Genomic DNA, 21,521 nt, shown 5'->3' on the forward strand with positions numbered 1-21,521 from the left:
GTTGCAGTCATGTTTATGAGGGGCTGGTCACAATGTCAGCCCTTGACCCCAGACCTGCAAGGAAGTACTCTCAGTTCAGCTGTGTCACTCCTTTAGGCGGTATACAATGTGAAAATATGCTTCATTGCTACTCCTCCCTGGGAAAGGGCTTCAGAAAAATGAAGGGACATATATAAATTTTTCCTAGCTATGCTGCTCAGGTCTGGTCTCAATCCTCTTTCCTGCTCTGAGCTCCAGGAGGCTGACCTTGAAAGATTACAACACTGGAGCACCTTTGCTCTCTGGTTCCCTGCTGGGCTCAGCCCGTGAGAGGTACCACTAGGAAGCAGACAGGAGGAGGAAAAGGGTAAGGGACTAAAGAACCCAACCACTTCATTATGGTTCTGGCACAACACTCCTGTCTGCGCCCTTTTCAGGACTCCAGCTCTCTCTTTCCCCCTCCAGCCTAGGGTGGTAACAGATTTCCATTGTTGCTAGGGCCAGGGTACTTCCCAGTTTTTTGTTGATTCTTCTAACTCTGCTTTCTGTAATAGTTCCTTCATTAAACTCTCTTTAAAGCTTCCAGTATCCTGTTTACAGCCAAGACCTTTCCTGCTTAAAAACTCACATCAGTGAATCCCTTGAATCACAGACTAAGCCACACAGGCTCCCTTGCAGATCTTCTTTAGAGCATTCTTTTCACCAAGATGGGGTTGTGCACAGCACCTAAGGGAAGGTCTTTTGTCCACCTACTGCCAAAGTACCCAGTTCTTTCCATTTCCCCATGCTTAGAGGAGTTCCTTGAGATAGGGCTAATAAGTACAGATCAATCCCTGCAGGGATCCCCAAGGCTGGCAGCACAGGGAGCCAGCCTCATTTCTGACACCTGAGGGTGAGAAATTTAGTTAGGAGTCGACTCTTATGTGAGATACTTGAAGGGAAACTGCTCTGTTCTGGTCATGTGTGAAGCATTTAGCAAATGAAAAGCCACAAAGTCTCATGTACTTGGTTTGATATTTAATTACAAGGAACCCAAGTTCTTACACAAGACAGGAAGTGGGAGCCAACAGGAGCCAGCAGCTCCCATAAGCCTTTCCAGCCTAAGTGATGAAGGAAAAGGAGATGGGGACACATGGGACACATGGATGGGGTGGGGGCTCTGGCATAGTATGTCCCGCCCGAAAGTGAGGGTGTTGGCCGCTGGGGATCTGCCACCTGGGCTGGCCCAGGTCTGCCATCACTCCATGAGGCAAAACTCTGTCTCCTGCGGTCGCATGTTGGGTAACACATACAGAGCCACAGCTGCAATAGCCAAGAATACCATAGGCTTCCACATCCCAAACATGTTCTGTGGGGACCAAGAAAAACAGTGAGAATCCAGCCTTCTGAACCCTTCCCTAAGCCAGCCATCACCTGCCCTTTGGTGCTGGAGAGAGGGACATCATGGGTTTGCCTCTCTTATCTCCTAGGTAACCACTGGAGACCATGTGGTCTCTTCATACTGGCACCACTAGATATGCAGCATGCTTCTGGACACATTACCTTAGGTGATGCCTGAATTCATGTCTCGATTTCTCCCCATGGAGGGAGAATATACCTATGTACAGAAGCAAGCTCATAGGCCAGTCTTTATAGATTTTCCACTTGGATGCATAAGAACAAGTGGGGTAATCTGGGCCTTTAGGGAAAGCAGCAGCACCTCATGAGCTTTATGGAAGAGAAATGAACTCAAAGTCAAAGGGAAGGAAAGGGGGTCTAAGATGGAGGGGAGGTGAAGAAAGTGCACTGCAGAATACAGGTAAATAGGAGGTTTTCAGGCAGCCATGCCTTTTGCACAGAATGAAGTTGGTTCAAGGAAATTCAAAGGAACCTGTTACTGGTCCTGGAGGCAAGTGTCAGAGTCATTAAACATACTCTAACCATCCCCCACATCACCAAGTTCATGGACTGACTTCCTGGTGTGTGTACTGGAGTACGTTGAGGCTTCTAGGAACTGCTGACCACTGGCTAATCCTGCTGATTCATAGACTAAAATGACATTATCAGAAGATCCAAAAAGTGCCCTTTAGGAAATAAGAAATCTTAGGCAAGAAAATACATACTTGGGCTAAAAAGTTCCTATTTTTGCTGTATTACTTGAAAGCTGAAATTTGGATTTTGAGTCATGAGTTCTGGTATAAGATAAAAGGAATGGTTTTAGGTAAAAATGTATAGACTCATTAAAGCTAAAAACACATTTGCTTGGAGAATAATTGCTCTAAAAAGAGGATTTTTAAGCTAACTATAAAGAGCAAAGAAAATCTCCTAAATTTGTAAAAAGTTACCAAGAACAAGAGATACAAAATGAAAAACAAAATAATGTTGGAGGTGAATATACAGAATAATACACATAAGAAAACTAAGCTGGGCAGGGTAGTTCGCACCTGTAGTCCCAGCACTCAGGAAGAAGAGGCAGAAAGACCTTGAGTTCACGTCAAGCTTGGGCTATATAGTGAGTTCAATACCAGCCTGGGCTGTACATAGTGAGACTCCAACAAAACAAAACCAGAAAATAATTGAGAAGGGATCTAGAAAAAAAGTTTCCATGCTCAGGTGTTTATATCCTAATGTGAATTGCTAAAAAGGTCAGCCTGATATTCTTAATGAAGGGAAGAGCTGAAATCCATAAACGCAAACTGGACCACTTTCCACTGGGAAGAGGCAAGATTCTGTCCAGTGCGAAGAGATGGTTTGGGTGTCCTTCTGTCCAGTGCGAAAAGAGATGGTTTGGGTGTCCCAAAAGGATTCTAGAAATCACATGCTTCTGGACTGCATTGCCAAGTTGACAGATCAGGGGAATCATGTTTTGGTTCTTAACCAAGATGTTTAATGAGATTTTCCTGGAAATCCTTGCAGGTAATATGAGGAAATAAGAGTAGAATGACAGTACCGTCTGTTGTATGAACATTTGTTAAGTGCCCATTGAGCTGAATAAAAGAGGATTTGGCAAGGTGACACCCTAGAGGCTGGGCTCTCGCTTGTAACTTGGGTGAAGGCATGGGTTGTGGGCTTGTCATCCTGGAGGATGATATCAATCAAGTTGGCAGGGCAGGTGAATATTTTGAAAGCACAGGTGTCAGATAAAAAATAAATGACTGGCAGCGTGGCTCAAGTGGTAGAGTGCTTCCTGCCTGGGTAAGATTAAATAAAACACACACACACACACACACACACACAACTTCCTAAGTTAGAAAAGAACAGTAGACTATATCTGGTAGGGAAGGATGGAAAAAATCTGCTTTTGGACCCAAAATAATCCAATGCCAGGACAGAAAAAGGAGAAGATGCTTAGCATATGCAAGTGCAAAGGGGTTTTATAAACAAGACATGAAGTGAATTATGACCTTGGTTACCAGAAGAGCTAGTGAGATCCAAGGTTGCATAAACAGAAGTATGGTGTCTTTTTAATTACTTGGGGCCAACCAAGGAAAGGTCTTCAAAATGAGGAGAGATAACACAGGGAAACAGGATTCATTTTTTTTTTCGTTCTTTCTTTCTGAGACAGGGTGTCTTTATATAGTCCAGCCTGGCCTTGAACTCTCTCCCAGTGCTGGAATTATAGGTGTGTACCACCACAGCTAGCCAGGATTCAAATTTTATCTGTTGCTGATATTAAGTCCTTATAATCTGATTCACAATTTCCTGACTATATTCACTTTTCTATGCTTTAGTTTTATCATGTACAAAATAACAACATTAAGAGCTTCCTCATAGGGTTGCTGCAAGAATTGAATCAGTTAACATATGTAAAGTGATTAGAGCAATGCCTGGCACAGTGTGCATTATGTAAGTGCATACTCTTTTTGTTACTTATGTAGTGTTTCATCTATAAGGTGTTTTATATACATTAACTCAACTGATCCTTGCAGAAACCCAAAGCAGAGCTTAATTATCCTTAGTTTACATTTGAAGAAACTAAGTTCAGATGACACATTTTGCTTCCTGGAACAAAGTCTGTGAGAAGACACACTGAACCAATTCTCCTATACTATGCCGCCTCAAGTCCTGGATAGGAGCTGAACACCGGGGCTTGGCCAGAGCAGTGGAGATAACAAGTTCCCCAAGAGGACCCTTAGCAGTTTCTTCCTTGTACTCTGATGGGGTCTGACAAAACTGGGGTTGCGTAAAGGTTATGGTTAAGTTCTTTGTGTCTTGTTCCAGAGATGTTCAAGAATTTTGAGAGTGTACAGGAGATGAACCACTGTCACTAAAGGAGCCGTCATGGGAAGTAGTAATTGGAATGCCTAAAAGAAAGGCAAAAAGGGAGAAGTGAGGAGGGGACAAAAAAGAACAGAAAAGAAAATAGAGATACCATCAACAAATGCCTCACCTGCCACTCTGAACCTTTGTATTAAGCCAACAATACTTTACTTACAGGGACAGAAAAGAAAGAGAAGAGAGGAGAAGAGAGGACACAGGAAGGGAGGGGAGTAGAGGGGAAGGAAATGGAGGGGAGGTAGCAGGGAGAGCATGAGAGAGGAGCCAAAATGGGACAAGAAAAATAGCTTATGGTTCCAAAAGGAAAGTAGAACTTCAGGTTCTACCTTAGGCCATGAGACAATCTGCCTCCTGAATTGGGCATCCTGAGAAAAGACCAGATTACATGAACTGGGCCAACATAGAGGTGCCCAGAATATATCAGTACTGATTTCCTGAGAACACCTACATCTCTAGCTAATAGAAACTTTTCACCAATACCACACTCTTTCCAGAAAACTTACTTTGGGAAGCCAATTACAATGGAATTTGGCCCCCAAAAGGGACAAACAGAGAACTGTACATTATTTCTTGATATTTTGCTCTAATTTTTCTGGAAACAAGAGGTTCCAAACCAGAGAACTTTTTAGGGAAAAGTGCACAATATGGTAGGGGTTCAGTTCCACTTTCATCAAGGTGGAAGGACCAATGTAGGTTGCCTCATTCAAATGCTTCTGGGAGGATCAGAAGGATCACAGCTCTTCAGACCTCTCTCACCCACCAGGACAGCGGATGACTCCTTATTTTGCCATCCTAGATAGAAGCAGTAGTAGAAGTTGGCTCTGGGGTTAAACACAAAGAGAGCCCAGGCCCACCTTGCAGACAAATGTTTGAAGTAGTCGGGCAGCTTTAACAGTAGCAACAGAGATGGGCTTGCTTTAAGTTTTTGCCAACCAAGGACAGAAACTCAAACCACGCCTCTGATAAGCATTCCAACTCTCCAAGTGCACTATGTGCATCACAGTCATGCTTGAGAAGTTACAGGCTTTGCAGAAGCCTGAGGAAAAACTAGGGCTAAAACTTAGAACTGAGCATCACCTATTGCACAATGATCAAGGCAAGAAGCAAGTAGCTGAGGGGAAGAGGAGAGGAAGCAGTATCAGTACCTGTGTTAGGATGATGTCTCAGCCCACCAGCACCAGAGCAGAGCTGATATGACCACCAGGCCTACAAGAGGTAAGGAGAAGATGGGGGGATTGGGGGCAGGGGATGGCTGCAACACATCAAATGAGAGAGAGGCACAAGGAGAGACCAGGAGATGTGAAGTGATATGAAAAGACATAAATGCATGAATCCAACAGATAATGAAGATGAGAACAAAGGGAAAAGAGAGAAGAATCAAGAGGTTAAAAACCATGTAAGCAGCAGCGTTTGTTCTCTGCTCCCTGGGCCTTGAGGAGAGCAGAGTTCTTCCCACTGGCAGCCTGTAGAAGTTGCAAAACCGAACAAGTTAAGCAGCAGCTAAGTTCCAATCAGGTAGTGAGACAAGTTTCTGTCTTGTCAAGTACTTCTTTATCTCGTCGTTTATCTTCTCTATCAAGCAGGAGTTATCTGTACCTAGACCTTTCTTGAGGGTTGGACCTTCTGGAAAAGTGAAGCTCCAATGAGTATAGAGGGCTTCCTTAGAGGAGTAGGGTGGACACTTTTTCTATACCACTCTACAAAGAACCAGTCTTCAGCCAGGCCACCTGTATGGTTTGCTTTCCATGAAGTTTCTTAGTATTTTGAACTCTGGTTTTTATGATCCTCTAGGAGTCTAATTTTTAGAGACAAAATGCACTAAAATGAGGTAACAATGGAGAAAGGCTATTTCTTTGATTACAACAATTTTCCAGAGAGAAACTGAATTTGCAAGCAGTAACACCTATGCCAGTTGAACTATTTGCAAAAGATGCAGGATCCACCTGGGGCAAAAGGGCCCCTCCATTGTGTAGATATAAACAATGGACTCAACTTGGAAGTACAAAAATTAGATCTGGTTTTAAAAATGTGGTCCCCAAGGTCAAGAAATCTATGAGTTTTTGAGGTAGCTTGTGGTAGGATATGATAAGTTCAAAGAAATATAACCCGGAGGAAGGGCTACAGTTGCTCCTATAGTTTACATCCTAAGTAACAGTCCTCTGCTACAAGGTTAATGGAGAAATGCATGCTGAATCTTTAGCCTGTACTGCAGACTGAACTGCTGGAAAATTCCAGTTATCCTTTGAGTTGACAGGATAATCCCACCACAAGAGGCTTATTTTCCTTCCCTGTGTTTAAAGGGACAGAAAGGACCTGTGCTTATAAACTGAGGACTTACTCAGGTAGTACTAAAACTCCAGAGTCTCCAGTTAATCCTAAGGTAGGAATTCAGCTGGTACATACCAATAGAGATGTAACAATTGTTAAAAGACTGAAATACTTCTGTATGGTTGGTAAATTACCCTTGCCATCCTAGCATATACCCCAAGATACCTCCACTTCAGTTTCTCAAAGGTCTAGCTACGAAAGGGTTAGGGCTGTGGTTGGTCATGGACTGGTCAATGCCTCTGCTGTACAGACTGAAATTTTCACCATCACTCCTGATCATCCTCAGCCCCCACCCTCACATCTTGTGATTTGTCGAACCTACTAGGTGACACATGCCTACAAAGTAGAGATTATCCCTCTTTGCACACCCCTAACAACAATAACAAAGGTTAACTCTAACAGAGTACCATGGAAAACAGGACAGAGTGACTTGCCCAGGCTGGCAGAAATGTCCTGAAGGCCTTACACTGTCATAGTCCTTCATGCAGTGCCAAGGAGAGGGGTGAGGGAACATTCTTGACACAGAAAGACTCAAGTTTCAAGAAGTCACAAAAAACAGAAAGTTAACAAGGACTACCATGTCAATGAAAGGACACAGGACTCCAAAGCCCCCATCTTGGTTCCCAGAAAAGGCGGTCACTGTGAGATGGTTCCATACCAAATTGGTCTAAGCCTGCCATTTCTCTAAGAGAGAGTGCTCTCTCCAACCCTTCTTTCCCAATTTCCTCGAGTGCCACCATGCCTCACATTCACTGGCTTCTACTCCTGTAGAAGTCCACCACTGGCAGGGCCACCCATGAATACTGAGGCATCTGAGCCCAAAGCTCATTCTCACTTGATCCAGCCTTTGGCTATGGTTACCTTTTTGCTGTCAGAAAGTTTAAGGGGACTGTTTTCCTCGAGAGTTTCACAAGAGTCATCCTCCTCCTCCTCATCATCTTCTTCCTTATCGTTCTGTTCTCTGTACTCTTCATATTCTTCCTGATCTTTTGTTGACTTAACTTCCCCAGGATCTACTGGCTTGGCAGCTAGCTCATACCATGAATCCTTGTTCTTCTCATCTGTTTCTTCTTTTTGTGCCTTTTCCATCTCCTGTTTCGTTTCCTCTTTTGCTGGCTGATTTAATTGCGTCTGGCTGGCCTCATAGTACAATACCATCTCCAGACTCTGTGGGGTGGAGGTAGGACAGGATGGGGGCTGCTGTTACCACTGAAAAATCTTACTCTTGCGAGAAGGGTACAGTATTTCCAGAAAACTCTATTTCCACTCTGTCACAGTGCCAGAGCGCAACACTATATTCTGGGACTACAAGCGTAATGTGGATTCCCCTCTTGGGGCCAACATATCTATCTGGCCATTTCAACCAGCTTCATAGCTCAAGATTCTTGGGGTCTGCACCTCAGCTCTCATTCCATCCCTCATGGTGATTCCTATTGTATTCAATCCTCCTTCGCTGACTTGTACGCAGCCTCTTTAAGTAAATTCTGTTCTCTCCATCTAGCTGCTACTTCTCTTGGGCATGTAACCCAGGAAGCACAAGCGCCCCATAAGTGAGGCTGGGCTAATGGAAGCAGTTGTTCAGCACTGTCCCCGTAGCTCCTGGGAAAAGGAAATCCCAACTTTCTACTAAGACGGAACTCCGGCAGACACTTAGGGTTCCCAGAAGCCTTCCTACCAGCACCTCACCTGGCAGAAATTGGAGTGGAGATGATGTTCCTTAACACGGCCTCCTCCACCCTCCTGCCTAACTGCCTTCTAAAGCTGTGACTTACCTTTCTATTCTCAAAGCTAGCCACAGAACTGTCCGAGCACAGCTTGGCCACCTTTTTCTTTTTAACCCCATTGGCATTCCTGTTTTTATTGCCATTCTTTCCCTTGGCTTCTTTGCTACTGGAGGGTCTCTTCTCTTTGAGTTGGCGGAGTTCTTCCTGGCAGCACTGCAGCTGCCCCTCCAGCTGCTCCTGCACTGCCAGAAGCCGCCCCTGCTCGTCCATGCTAGCCTGGTATTGCAGCTGCAGCTCCCGCAGCTTGATCTGCAGTTCTTTGATCTGTTGGTAGTGGGGGGCCAGTTACCCAGAGCTGGCCCCATCCAGTGGGTCTAGGCCACCCTTTGGGGTCACTGCCTCAGAAATCTCAGAAATCTCCCTGCTAAAGCCCACAAGGAAGTGGACAATAAAGAAAATATTACATTGTGGGGAAATGAGCCTCTTAAACAATTTTATAAATAGCTTTTCCCTAACTTGGGGCTCTAACATGATAAAAAATGGTTATTTAAATTATGTTTTTTACCATGACCTGTTGGGAATAAACTATGGCCCTGCTGCCACTTCTGAACCTCAGGCATTTATTCTATAATTCTTTTTACAGAAATTTCTGCTTCACCCAACCCATTTCTCTAATAGATTCATCACTTATGGAACTCTGTTTGCAACTTCACAGGGTACTGGCTCCTGCACCCCTGGCCCCCAAAAACCTAATGATAGGTTTTTGTATTCTGTGGCTGACAGCAGCACATCATGTAGTTCTAATCATTCTAGGCTCATGTAGTCACTGCTGTCTGGATTTCTCCCAGGTGCACACACAGCAACCTGTCTGCTGGACTGTAAACTACTTCTAGGCTGAGACAATGCCTTCTACCCCCTCCCTAGTAGATACAGAACACTCTTCTTGGCATTCTGAGACAAAGAGATATGGGCCTGTCCTTCAGGTGCTTACAATCTAGTCGGGGAGACAAGAAAAATGTACTCAAAACTATGATAGAAAATTGGCAACTGAAAAAATACAGCCCTAAAGAAGTGTTCTAGTACAAAAAGCAAAAGAGAGAATAGAAGAGGTGAAGGGAAGAAGAGAATAATTCCAAGAGAGGAGTCTGGATGACCAGTACTTCACAGGCCAGTGGGCACTTGAAAAATATCCTTTGGCCTGAATCATATTCATCCCATGCAGACTCTCTGGTCTTCTTGGGATTCAGTCTCCCTGCTCCCTTTCTCTGTAGGATATCTTAAAGGACCATCATCCCCTTTGGCTCTGGGAACTCCTAGAAGACCCTGCACCTGACAAAAGTTACCTCATTCTTGTTGTTTTGGGGGGCTATAGACTTCCCGAGGCTTTCCATGCACTCCTTGAATTCCTTTTCGCAGCAGTCCAGCTCTTTCTTCAGCTCTCTCTGCTTGTTCAGCAGCTTGCTCATCTGCTCTTGCAGCTGGCAGTGATCTTCTTGGCTCACCTGGTACTGGGCCTGCACTGCCTGCAGCTTGGTCAGCACCTTGGCCACCAATTCCTCAAAGTGCTGCGGAGGGTGGGGGAGCAATGATGGCACCCCAAGAAGGATCTGACCTCCACCCCACAATTGCTAGGCCTCTCCCTGGATACAAAACAGTGGCTACATGTATCTGGAGCTGCCCCAGGAGGACTGTATTTCTTCCCCAAAAGAGCATCCTGGCTGTGTTGATCAAAGTCCTCAATCCTAGGCAGATGGGGGCACCTCTGTAGGAGATGGGATCAGGGAGAGGCAAGGCTGCTGTGGGCAGAAGCCTCATTTACTTCCAGGAGGTTCCCTGGGGTCAGCTGTGATCCTATTCCCATCTCACTCCTTGTGCCCCTCCCCTGGTGATGTTTCTCTTAAAAAGATAGGATCCCATCTTCCCCTGACTGACCTGTCACCTGGCGATGGTTACCTCTATGTCTTCAGGCTCAGCTGGGTCCTCATCAGCACTGCTGCTGACATAACTCTTGTGACATGTGTCAGAGCTACTGGCACTGCCATAACTCTTCTTGTAGGCGATGCTGCTGCTGCTGGAGCGGTAACTCCTATAGGCCTCGCCGGAACTGATGTTGCTGTCATAGCTCCTGAAGAAATTCTCATTGCTAACCTGAGCACTACCATAACTCTTTTGATAGCTCCCGTTGTCACCGATAGTGCTGTCATAACTCCTGTTAAAGTTCTCACTGCTGGGGATAATGCAGGCAGAATTCTTGTAGGAATCAAGGCTCTTTCTTATGGTAGGGGACTGCATTTGAATCAGCTGCATTTCTTCCAGGCAGAGTTGCAAGTCAGTCTGCAACCTCTTCCGCTCCTCCAGGAGCCGCCCATGCTCCTGTTGCAGAAGCTCCTGTTCTGTCTGACTGGTGTTATATAGCATCTGCAGAGCCTGCAGTTGGTCCATGAGCAACTTGGACTAGGGGTAGGGGTGGAAGACATCACCATTACTCTGAGACATTTCAGTCCTCCTGCCTGCCCCTCTCTCAGGACAAATGTCTGAGTGCCCACCTGAGAAAGGTGCATACTTACACCTCAGTCTTGCCAGGCTTATCTCTTTGACTTAGCCTATAGGTGACTGGTATGTGTCAGCTTCCTGTTCATTTGGGAAAATTTCCCCAGAGCAGATAGACCATGATATCAGGATTCCCGTTTCTACTGGTTTCTGTACTCTACCATGTCCCTCCCTCCTTGAAGCAGTGTGGGGTGGGTCTCAAGAACACCCTGGTTCCCTAGCCCACCCTCTTCTCAGCCAGGTGTACCCATTATCTTGACCTTTAGGCTCACTCCTCTCCCCCACATCTAATATTGAAATCAGCCTGGGGCCTTGAATGTGTGCAGATGAAGCTTTCCTCAGAAAAAGCAGGCTTGAAATCAAGGTCTTACTACTTACTGGTCCCTGTGCCCACTGCCCGATTCTGGCTCTGGCCTCTCAGCCTGTTTCTTGGCTGAGCCAAGCTTGACTTCCTGGCTGCTGATGCCCAGGATGACATCTGATTAGTTAAGAAAGTATTTATACCTGATTCACGTCTTTGTTACTCAGGCTTTTAGCCTGGGTATCTGATACCCCTTGGAATAACCAAGTCTCACAGTTTATACTTCTATTATTCCCTGGTTCTCCTTAATTCAGGCTGATATCTGAACAGGTAGATTCAGCCTAAATTGAAACAGTCTATCTATTCTTTCCTTGCTCACGCTGAGACCCTCAGAACAAATTTATTCCCCAACTCTACAGACTTGTGTAGAAATTTCTGCCTAAGTTACCACATTTGCATGACCTTCTGGTGGGGCTTGATGCATATCAATTTTTTAGTTTAACTCCCTTGACCTGGCTCTGTTATTGCCACTAAAGCTTCAGTGAAAATAGTGTGAGCAGTGCTAAGATCCTGTCTACTAGGACTGCTTCCTTGGATATTAATGGACCAAGATTGGTTCCATATAGAGCCTCAAAAGCTTTTTGTTCATTTGGGGAATTTTGTTTGCGATAGGGTCTTGATACTATATAATGTAGACTGCTCTAGAACTCACTATGCAGCCAGGCTGGCCTTGAACTCATGATCCTCCTGCCTCTGCCTCCCAAGTCCTGGGATTTCAGGCATGCATCAACCATAAAGTTCTTTCATGCCCGCAGCAAGGTTATAGACTTTGAAAATGCAGAAGTGCATTTTTCAGCTCCTAAGAAAAGGATGATACATTTAGGGGCAATCCAAACTGACATTGTACATCTTGAAAATGATATGCTGATGGGATTAAGTCCTGGTCAGATATAGACTTCTGGGCTACCCCAACTCTGTTCTTTGTGTTCACAGCATGTTAGATGGCATACCTCTGGGTGAGTTCCTTAGGGAACCTAAGGCCACAGCTTAATAAAGTCCAGAGTGGTCCCAGCTAGTGAAGAGCAGGGCTTCAGCCTCACCCTGCCTCCTGGCCAAACAGGCCTTCTTGACTCTGACCTTTCCATAGGGTCCCCTTTCCCTGCAATGCTACTGTGCTCAGGAGAACCATCTCCCTTCCTCTTGCTATGGTTACCTTGTTCTCAAAATTTGAGGACTTAGGCCCTTTGGCATCCTGAGGATTCTCCAACACTTGGAAATTAGACTCTTTGAAACCTCGCAACTCTTTGTGCAGCTCTAACTGTTCTTTTAATACACACTCTTGGTTCTGTATCAGTTTTCTTTGTTCATCCTGCATGCCTTGGTAGAGCAGCTGCAGTTCACACAGGTCTTGTAACTTTTTAAGCAGCTCCTGACTCTGAGTGGAGGAAGGAGGAAGGAAAAGTGGTGGTTAAAAGGAAAGCCCTAGGCCCCTCCTGTGCTAGGCTCTGTCTCCGTGTTGCTTTCACATACGCCTTCTTGGGGACAGAGGGTCTTTTTATAGAGACCTGCTAGTTGAGTAGCACTGTGGATATATTTTGTACTTTACAAAGTGCTTTCAGGTGCATTTTCTCCAGGGAGACTAAATGTCCAAATATAAAATTGCTGCACAGATTATAAAATATATTTTAAATTTTAAAGCCTTAATGAGGAAGAACCCAAATCAGTTCTATGGAGCTGTTTGGTGAGAAAGGAGGAAATGGTTGATCAAGAAAGAAAAACGGTCAGTCCCCACCCTTTCATCTTTCCCAGGAACAGTTACTCCTAGGAAGCTTCTTAAAGCAGCCTCCACATGATTAGTGGCCATGAGCTGGTGGTAGGTACCTTACGGAAGAGGCCACATTTGGGCAACGGGAACGTGAGCCTGTGCAACTCTTCCTGAAGCTGACCCTGCTCCTCCTGCAGCCTCCTCTGATCCTCCAGGAGCTCGCACTGCTCCATCTGCAGTTGCCCCATCTCCTTCTGGCTGGCCTTGAACTTTTCCTGCAATTCTGTCAGTCTGGACAGCAGTGCATCACACTGTGGGTTGGGAGGGGTGTGTAAAACATGGTCACTCTGTAAGGTACACTTCTGGGGGACTGGCAGAACACTTGTGTGTTCTCCTGCCTCCTGCGACTCACCAGGGTCTCCTTCCCTGTCCAGTCATCTTGGACTGATCATTTTGTGCAGACCAGGCCTTCACACGAAGAGGGATGGATCCCTAGCAGATGACTCCCTCAGCAGGCTGTTTTGCACTGTCAGTGGCCCCCTTTAGAGTGTGGTTTGAAAAGGGGTGCCATCAATACCCTCTCTTCATGCCTTCTTGTTCTCTGGCCCTTTCCTATGGTGCACCATCTTCCCACCCTGCAGTGAACTCCAGCTCCAGCTACTCTCATTATTATCAGTTGTTTTTGGACCTAATTTTATGTTGCTTATCAATAAGGACTTAATTTCTGTCTAATTTTTCCCATTTTTGTTTTCTTAATTATCTCTTAAGATGGGTTAAGACTAAATCATCCCATTATTCCAAAAACCAAATCTTCTAATATCAAATTAATTTCAGTGCTGTTCTAGGACTAAAGAAAAGGCTGACTTTGTAAACCATCATGTCTCTCCTATAAACCACTTCCACTAATGGAAGAGGTAGATGATAAAGTCACTGCTTCCCTGAACACCTAAACTGAGTGGGAGTGGAGGGAGGGAGAAATGTGAACCTGGGCAGACAGGCAAGTAGGCTGTAACCTTCCCCATCGTCTATCTCCTGAAGGCCCTTCCTTAGGGACACAGCCTGATGTTGGAAGAGGGAGGTGCCCCTCCTCAGTATTCTGGCAGACTGTAACCAGTTCAATTATCTCCCAGGACTCGTGCCTTTTCTCCAACATGTTTCAAACCCTTTCCACAGTGTATCAGTAATCAGAGGTCGAAAGTGTTCAATGGTGTAAATAGTAACGGCTTGCATTTTATGCACCATAGAAAAATAAAAAGTGAATAAAGCCTATGTATTACTACCAATACTTATTACTAAAAGAAAGTGAGGTAAGATTCGCATTCTGTTGACTTTGAAGAGGGCAAAATTCAAGCCTTGAGAATTTACTCCTGGAAGAGCCTAGGTCTTTCTAATAATCAGCTGGGCACACACCACACCTCCTAAAAAGAGCACTTGCAATCTGCTTCAGAAAACCGGCCCTGCTCTGTCTAGTCCCAACAATAATAGTTGTTTATATGGGCCTATGTGTATGACCCTTCCCATGAATGACTAACGTATAAATGTATACCCACATGGAATTTATGTAAAACAGCTGAGTGTTCAGACTGGGATCTAGAGGTACTGATCAACTAAGCCATGGCTCTGGCTCAGAGTAAACTGTTTCAAGACGAACAGACGTGGCTCTGTCTCTGTCTCCTACCCTCAGTTGAACAACTGTGTCTCTTACATCTGTACCTCCTCTTTCTGGAGCAGGTGCCAGGAGTGTTTACCACTTTATACTACAATTACCTTGTTGGCACACTTTCCTTTGTCCTCAGGGGGCTGGCTGTTCTTGAGCTCACTCAGTTCCATCTGGCAAAGCAGGAAGTCCTGCTCAAGCTGGTCATACATATGTTTCTGCCGCTCCAGCTCATCCTTGCTGGCCTGGTACAGCCCCTTCATCTCTTGAAGCTGACATTGTACCCCTGCATTCTGGGTAGGGGAGATCCAGTCACAATCCAGGTGGCCCCGCTGCCTCCCTCTGTCCTTCAACGGAGAAGGGGATGGATTCATCCTCCCCTATCCTATCCAGCCTCAATTTCATCCCAGTCAGGGAGACCCAAGATGGACCACTCCTTAACAGGCTTGAAACTCAGACCTTGTAGAGTTTCTTTTTTTGGGAGCTGGGGAAGGTAAGGGGATTCCTTTCTATAGGCTGATTTTCTGATTTAAAATCAATGGGGGTTTTGAGCACCATGACTCCCTGAAATCAGATTTTTTTTTTTTGCAGTATCGGGAATTGAACTCAGGACTTTGAATTTGCTAAGAAGGTGCTCCAAGATGAGCTTTCTCTGTGCACCTCTTTGGCCCCCTTATCAGCAGCTTCTCTACTAAACTCCCACCAAGCCCACTCTTCTGTGCTCACCCTCACAGAAGATCCTGCCTGGCTATATTCTTGTTCACCTGGCCCTCCTTTTACCTTCTCATTGCTCTCTTGCAAGCAGGCCACTTTGTTCCGGAGGCCCTGCAACTCTGCCTCATGGCACTTCAACTTCTCCTGCAGTTGACACTGTGTTTCCATCAGGTTTTCCTTCTCACACATGATGCTGTGATGCTGGAGCTGCAGCTTCTGGACCCGACACTGCCACTCCTACATGCAGGGGAGTTGGGTAGTGCCACTAAGTTCCATGACTCTGCTCTTCTTCCAGCTCACTCTCACTACTAACAGGCTGCACATTTATTTCTCCCTCCCTTTTCTTGTCTCTTGTCCTCTTACCTACGCCAGCACTTGAGGGGAGGCTGGGCTTCTTTACCAGTGGTGCTGCCTAGGTAGTGATTGGAGCTATTTTAAACCTACTCTTATTCACCTTTCCCCAAACCTCAGACCAGTGCTCCTCAGTTGTCCCTTTGCCTCTGGTGCTGTTACCTTCTCATTTTGGCAATCTATGGTTGTGGATTTGACGGTTTTGAGCTGCCGGAGCTCAGTCTGAAGCTGCATCTGCACCTTCAAGAGCTCATTCTGCTCATCCTGACTAGCATCATACTTTTGCTGCAGGGCACAGAGCTGAGTCTTCAGCTCCTCATTCTGTGGTAGGGAGGATGTGAGTAGAAAAGTTACTCTCAAGGAACAACAGACCACTCTCCAGGCCACTTTGGTCCTTTTCAGGTGCAGACAATTTGAGAAGCTCTCGCTTCTATGTTTCGGTTTCTTCAGTGAGGCAGACACTCAACCATGACCACATTTCTAGAATGCTGATTTCTACAGTTGGTTTCCAGTAGCCTGCGCCCCAGTTTGTAGGGCAAGAGTCAGCAGAGCCCAGTCTCACTTCTGGTGTCCATCCTCCCTGGAAGCAGCAACTCCACGCAGGCCCTCCTGCCCTCCCAGGTGCCTCCCCCATCAGTGTTTACCTGGACGACGCTGTGGGAGGTCTGAAAACGAAGCATCTCATTCTGGGTGCACTTGAGCTCCCTCTGTAGCCGCCTCTGCTCCTCCTCGCTGACCCGGCGATGATTCTGTAGCTCTTGCAACTCACAACACAATTCCTTACACTGTGGAAACAGAATAGGAAGGCTGATTTATGACAGGTGCCATATGTGCTACAGGAACAGGCTTGAGGAAAGTATGGCATTCCTTTGATTGGAATACAGTCATGTGTCACTTAACATGGACTTGTGCTGAGAAATGCATCATTATGGCACTGAATCATTGTGTGAACATTAAAGTGTATTTACACAAACTTAGATGGCATAATCTACGGTATGTGTGTGTGTGTTATAGTCTATTACTCTTAGGACCGTGATAAATAAAAGAATATGAGATTAAATCAAGCACAATAGATGCCATCATGAGACACAAAGAATATGAGATAAAGCTATTGTTAGTATAACTTGAATATTGTTTTATAGTAAGCTACTTTGTTTCTATAAGTAGCTTATATAATAATGATGTATAATATAATAATGATGTATAATATAGTAACTACATAAAACAACATTATAGTCATTTATTACAACTGTCAAGTTTTATGCACTGTACATAATTGTACAGTACTTTTATAGGACTGGCAGCACAGTAGCTTTGTCTGCACCAGTATCACCATGAGTATGTTACGTAATATGCTGTACTACAACATTACTAGGTGGTAGGAACTTTTCACCTCCATTCCACTTTTTGGGACCACCATCATGTGTGCAGTCTATTTCTAACTGAAATGTCATCACGTGGTGTGTGACTATATTTCTACCAGGCAAGCTAGCAAGACTCTGGGCTGTAGTGTATACCTCCTCTGTTAACCCTGTGCCTATCACAGGCCAGGGATAGAATATTACAGGGGAAGGTGAAAGGGAGCTGGTGGAAGGGGGCTACCTCTCCATTATCTGTGGCCTACCTTGTTCTTCATGTCATGCACCTGCGACTCAGCTCCCAGCAGCTGCTGGCGCAATAACTGCATTTCAGGATCAGGCTCCAGGAAATCCATTTCTGAAGTCTGAGACTCTGTTGACATCATATTCCTTAGTGTTTGGCACTCCAGCCACCTCTCTGTTGCTCTTCGTGTCCTGTAACCCAGAACCCAGAGATATGTTGGGAGGAACGCTGCCTAGTATCACCAGTCAAGTGTGCTTGGATCTGATGCTTTCAGTTTAGGTCAAAGATAGGGCTTTTCATTGTGATTCACCTCTCAAATAAACATGTTTAGAATATTACAGAAAGTCTCTAGTACCCTCTAATAGCCCTCTAGAGGGCTTCTCCTTTTGTGGAGACAAGCACAGGCTTGTTTTGCTCTGGGACAGCAAAGAGTGCTAATCCAACTGGTTTCAAGACTAGGTCTGAGCCAGGAGCTGGTGGCTCACACCTGTAATCCTAGTTACACAGGAGGCAGAGATCAGGAGGATCATGGTTCAAAGCCAGCCCCAGGCAAATAGTTCATGAGACTCTACCTAGAAAACACCCAACACAGAAAAAGGGCTGTTGGAGTGGCTTAAGCCACTGCCTAGCAAGCATAAGGCCCTGAGTTCAAACCCCATGCTGCCAAAACAAAACAAAAGACTGGGTTTGGGGTCAAGTCAGCTCCAACTTCGAGGCTCTGTGCCATAACAATGAATTACATCTATATGGAGGAAGAGATTCCAACAAAGGAATCTCTTTTGAACTATTCTAGGGCAGAGCAAACTGTATCCTAATGCCAAGAATGGAAAGAAACTACATTTTATAATTCACTTAACTCTAGTCCTGAGACAATTAGGCATTTCTAGGTGGTCTCCATACCCTTGGGATACCATGGAAAAGACTGACTCTTCAGGATTAGAGAAACACTTATGCCCTTGGCCTCTGCCTTTCGGGGAAAGCCCAAGGCAGAACCTGCAATGACCCCCCCCACACACACTGCTTTGCTGTACCTCTCACTCTCCAGCTCAGCAAGCTGCCCCGTTAGGCTGCTGTTGCTCTCCTGCAGGGCCTGGTATTCCTCGTTCAGAAAGTGGTAGCGTTCCCGCAGTTGCTGCAATTCTTCTGTAGGGGACAAGCAGAGAGGGGAGTGGAAAACACTGGTGACCAGCCCCTAGTTTTTCTGTCTAGAAACCTGAAAGCAGAGGGATTCTCCTTTTGTAGAGACAGAAAAGAGATACCACATGCATAGGCTTAGAAGACAGGGCCCAGAAAATTCCTCAGTGCAATGAGTCCTTGTCCTCTTTCAGGTAGTTACTGTTCCTCTCATCTCTATAGAAGATGCACTCTGTGTCACACTGTATGCTCACCTTCAAAGCCCCAACCAGAGTCTTAAGCTCTTGAAGGTTTAAATAAGTTTTTGGTTTATTGTATTGAAAGTTTCCACCTATTTATTTATTGTGGTCCCAGGGTTGAGCTGGGAACAATATTGTGTTAGGCAAGTGCTCTACCCCTTGAGCCACAACCCCAGTTTCAATTTAACTGTTTATGATTACCTTCCTATTATGCTTTTAGTACAAACTGGAGAGACGTGAACTGCCAGAAGTTACACTGCCAGACCCTACCTTTCAGAGATAGCCCACACATTCTGAGTTTACTTTCTATTTATTTCCTTTATCAATACACTGAAGGCCCTAGCCTGGATGTGATCAAGTATGCCCCTGCTTCACCCAGCTGTGGGGATTGAACCCAGGGCTTCTCATATGCTGGGCAAGCACTCTACCTGTGAGCCATACCCTCCGCCCCAAGTATTCTTTCTAATTTTCTTTTATCTGCTGACAGAAAAGCCCATCCCATCCAGACCCACATCTCATCCTCAAGCATTAGAAGAGGTCTGGTTGAAATGCCCAGCACATGTCCCTAAGTACCAGTCACCAACACCTTTTAATGCTGTGGTGATGCAAACACCCACATGTTTTGTCTCTTCATGATTAAGAATCATATCTCATAGAACACTAATTCTACTGACATTTAAGGAATACTAACTTGCTCTAATTACAACACATGACCTATCTTACCTGCTGCAAGATTCAACATCCTGAAAGTTACTTCAGTGTCACCTCTTTATTCCAATCAGAAGTCCTTAGGCTACTGCAGATTTGCAGAGAAAGAAGGAAGGAAACTAATCCTAATGAAAACTAACATTGTGCTAAGCATAAGACTTGATGATTTCTTCCTTGGATGGGCATTTCATTTAGTCCCTGAAATAGCTCTGCATAGGATTTTTAAAAATAAACTTTCAATTTAGAATAGCTTTAGATTTACAAAAAAGTTGCAAAGATAGCAGAGTTCCCTGAGAGAGTTCTTACCATTTCCTCAATTGTAAACATTTTATATTATCATAGCACATTTGTCACGACTAAAGAATCAACATTGGTACATTACTATTAACTAAACTATACACTTTACTCAGATTTCTCTTGGTCTGGAGGCATGGCTCAAGTGGTAGAGTACCTGCCTAGCAAGTGTGAGGCCCTGAGTTCAAACCCCAGTACTGAAAAAAAAAAAAAAAAACCACCAGATTTCTCTACATGTTCACTAGGCCATTATTCTCTTCTAGTATCCCATATAGCTGTAAATTTTATTAACCATTTGGGTTCCATATCCCAGGTATGTAAATGAGGCTCAGAGAGACAGAATAACTTGACTAAGTTCATCCTGCTGGGAGGAGCCGTTTCTGAATTCAGGTCAGGTTCACTCTCACCAAAGGCTTTCTCCTGTGCTAGCCTCCCTTCCCAGCACCACCAGTCTAAAGGCTTCTCTGAGAGGCTCGATACAGCTGGGAAAACTTGTAGTTCTTTGATACCTTGTTGATTGCCTCTGCATAACCTGGCCAAACATAGGGCCTCCATTACACCCACATCACAAATCTATTCTAGAATAAAGGCAAACTCTCTGCTGTCATAAATCCTAGCAACTAACTGGGAGACTCTGTCTGAAAACAGGCTCCAAGCTTTTGAGTACCTCATGTATTACTAGAAATAACCTCTATTCCTCTCCAGCTGTCTTGTGCTGAGTTCTTACCCCCTAAACCTTCTATTTTAGGGAGGGCTAAAGGAGCCTAAGAACTGGCATTCTGTCCCCAAATGTGGTCCAGGAAAAATGTCATGATGCCAGAGCAGCAGGAAGAGTATTCAAGGTGACAGGTCCTTTTACATTCTTCCCAGAAAATGGACAATTTCCTAGGAAGGGCTTTCTCAAAGTTAAATCAACAAGTACCCAGTGGCTCTCTGGGGAAGAATCCTCAGGGTACGTTTCCATGGTCCTATGTCTTACATACCATGGATCGGTTATGTAACAGCTGCCTAAGTTTTTCCCCTACAGTCTTGAATTCAACCTTGAGGATTTTTCTGGAGGTTTCTTATGTATGATCTTAACGCCACTCTTCCACCACCTTCCTGTCCTCTGCTCAACTTGGCTGACAGACTAGGATGAGGGCTTGCTCTCATACCTTGCAACCCAGAGAATTCAGAGACACTTAAACTTTCAGATGGTTCAGTTGAGTTCTTCAAGTCCATTTCCGCACGGAGAGAGGTGATCTCCATCTCATAATCCCCCCGAATTCGCTCCATGTCATCAAGTTCATTCTGTAACCTGCAGAGATCTCCCTGCAGAGATGCCATGTCGTTCTCATGCTCAGTCGCGGAATCTGCTGCAGCTTGCCGTAGACTCTGGATCTCAGCATGGGCCAAGTGCAATTCCTGTTCTATTTCTTTAAGTTCACTTTCTTTCTCACGCTCTAACAGGGAAATCTCCTCCCGGAGATGCCGCAGCTCACCTGCAAAGCCCAAAGGTTGAGATGGTGAAGAGGATAAATGAACCATGTTCTAGGGCATGAAATTAAAGGAAGACTTATTTCCTGCCTGGAAACTCCTGACAACCTACTCTCTATCCTCCCAGAGGAGTATAGCATCACCTGGTACGGAATAAAAGAAATACCTAAAGGGAGCTGAGAGTGACTCTGTAAAGCGTGGTAGGAAGGCAGATTTTGAGGCCTTGAACTGAAAGTAGTAACTTGGGCTACTCTGAACAGAAAGTATTAAGTACTTCTAAGGAATCACTTGACAGTTAAAAAAAGACAAACCTAGTTGACATTATTTTATTGATGTCCTGAGTCTTTCTAAAAATTCCCTGGCTAAAAAAATTTCTTACCTATTCATCCTGGGAGCTTAGAGCCTCAGAGCCCCCATGCACTGCTTGTGATGAGTACCAGAC

At 45.0% G+C, this 21,521-nt stretch overlaps 1 protein-coding gene across 13 annotated transcripts in view; it reads right to left on the minus strand.

The window, feature by feature from the left end:
- Positions 1 to 981: 981 nt before the first annotated feature.
- The window catches only part of Ccdc136 (coiled-coil domain containing 136), a 28,621-nt gene continuing 8,081 nt past the window's right edge, over positions 982 to 21,521 (minus strand). Inside the window, exons 5-18 of one of the 13 annotated variants that reach the window (XM_020160334.2) lie at positions 20,758 to 21,084; positions 18,260 to 18,371; positions 17,251 to 17,419; positions 16,271 to 16,411; positions 15,789 to 15,947; positions 15,342 to 15,512; positions 14,672 to 14,854; positions 13,021 to 13,215; positions 12,353 to 12,574; positions 10,242 to 10,742; positions 9,632 to 9,853; positions 8,337 to 8,612; positions 7,426 to 7,731; positions 982 to 1,327 (exon numbers count right to left, since the gene is read on the minus strand). In XM_020160334.2, the coding sequence (XP_020015923.2) occupies positions 1,217 to 1,327; positions 7,426 to 7,731; positions 8,337 to 8,612; positions 9,632 to 9,853; positions 10,242 to 10,742; positions 12,353 to 12,574; positions 13,021 to 13,215; positions 14,672 to 14,854; positions 15,342 to 15,512; positions 15,789 to 15,947; positions 16,271 to 16,411; positions 17,251 to 17,419; positions 18,260 to 18,371; positions 20,758 to 21,084 (3,095 nt within the window). In that variant the 3' untranslated portion in view covers positions 982 to 1,216. Of the gene's footprint in view, positions 4,263 to 5,381; positions 5,489 to 7,425; positions 7,732 to 8,336; positions 8,613 to 9,631; positions 9,854 to 10,241; positions 10,743 to 12,352; positions 12,575 to 13,020; positions 13,216 to 14,671; positions 14,855 to 15,341; positions 15,513 to 15,788; positions 15,948 to 16,270; positions 16,412 to 17,250; positions 17,420 to 18,259; positions 18,372 to 20,757; positions 21,085 to 21,521 lie in introns of all 13 variants that reach the window. The other 12 variants (XM_074063722.1, XM_074063648.1, XM_074063658.1 and 9 more) reach the window with 12 other exon arrangements.

Source organism: Castor canadensis, chromosome 2 (genome assembly GCF_047511655.1).
Source record: "Castor canadensis chromosome 2, mCasCan1.hap1v2, whole genome shotgun sequence".
In the NCBI taxonomy this organism is placed as follows: Eukaryota; Metazoa; Chordata; class Mammalia; order Rodentia; family Castoridae; genus Castor; species Castor canadensis.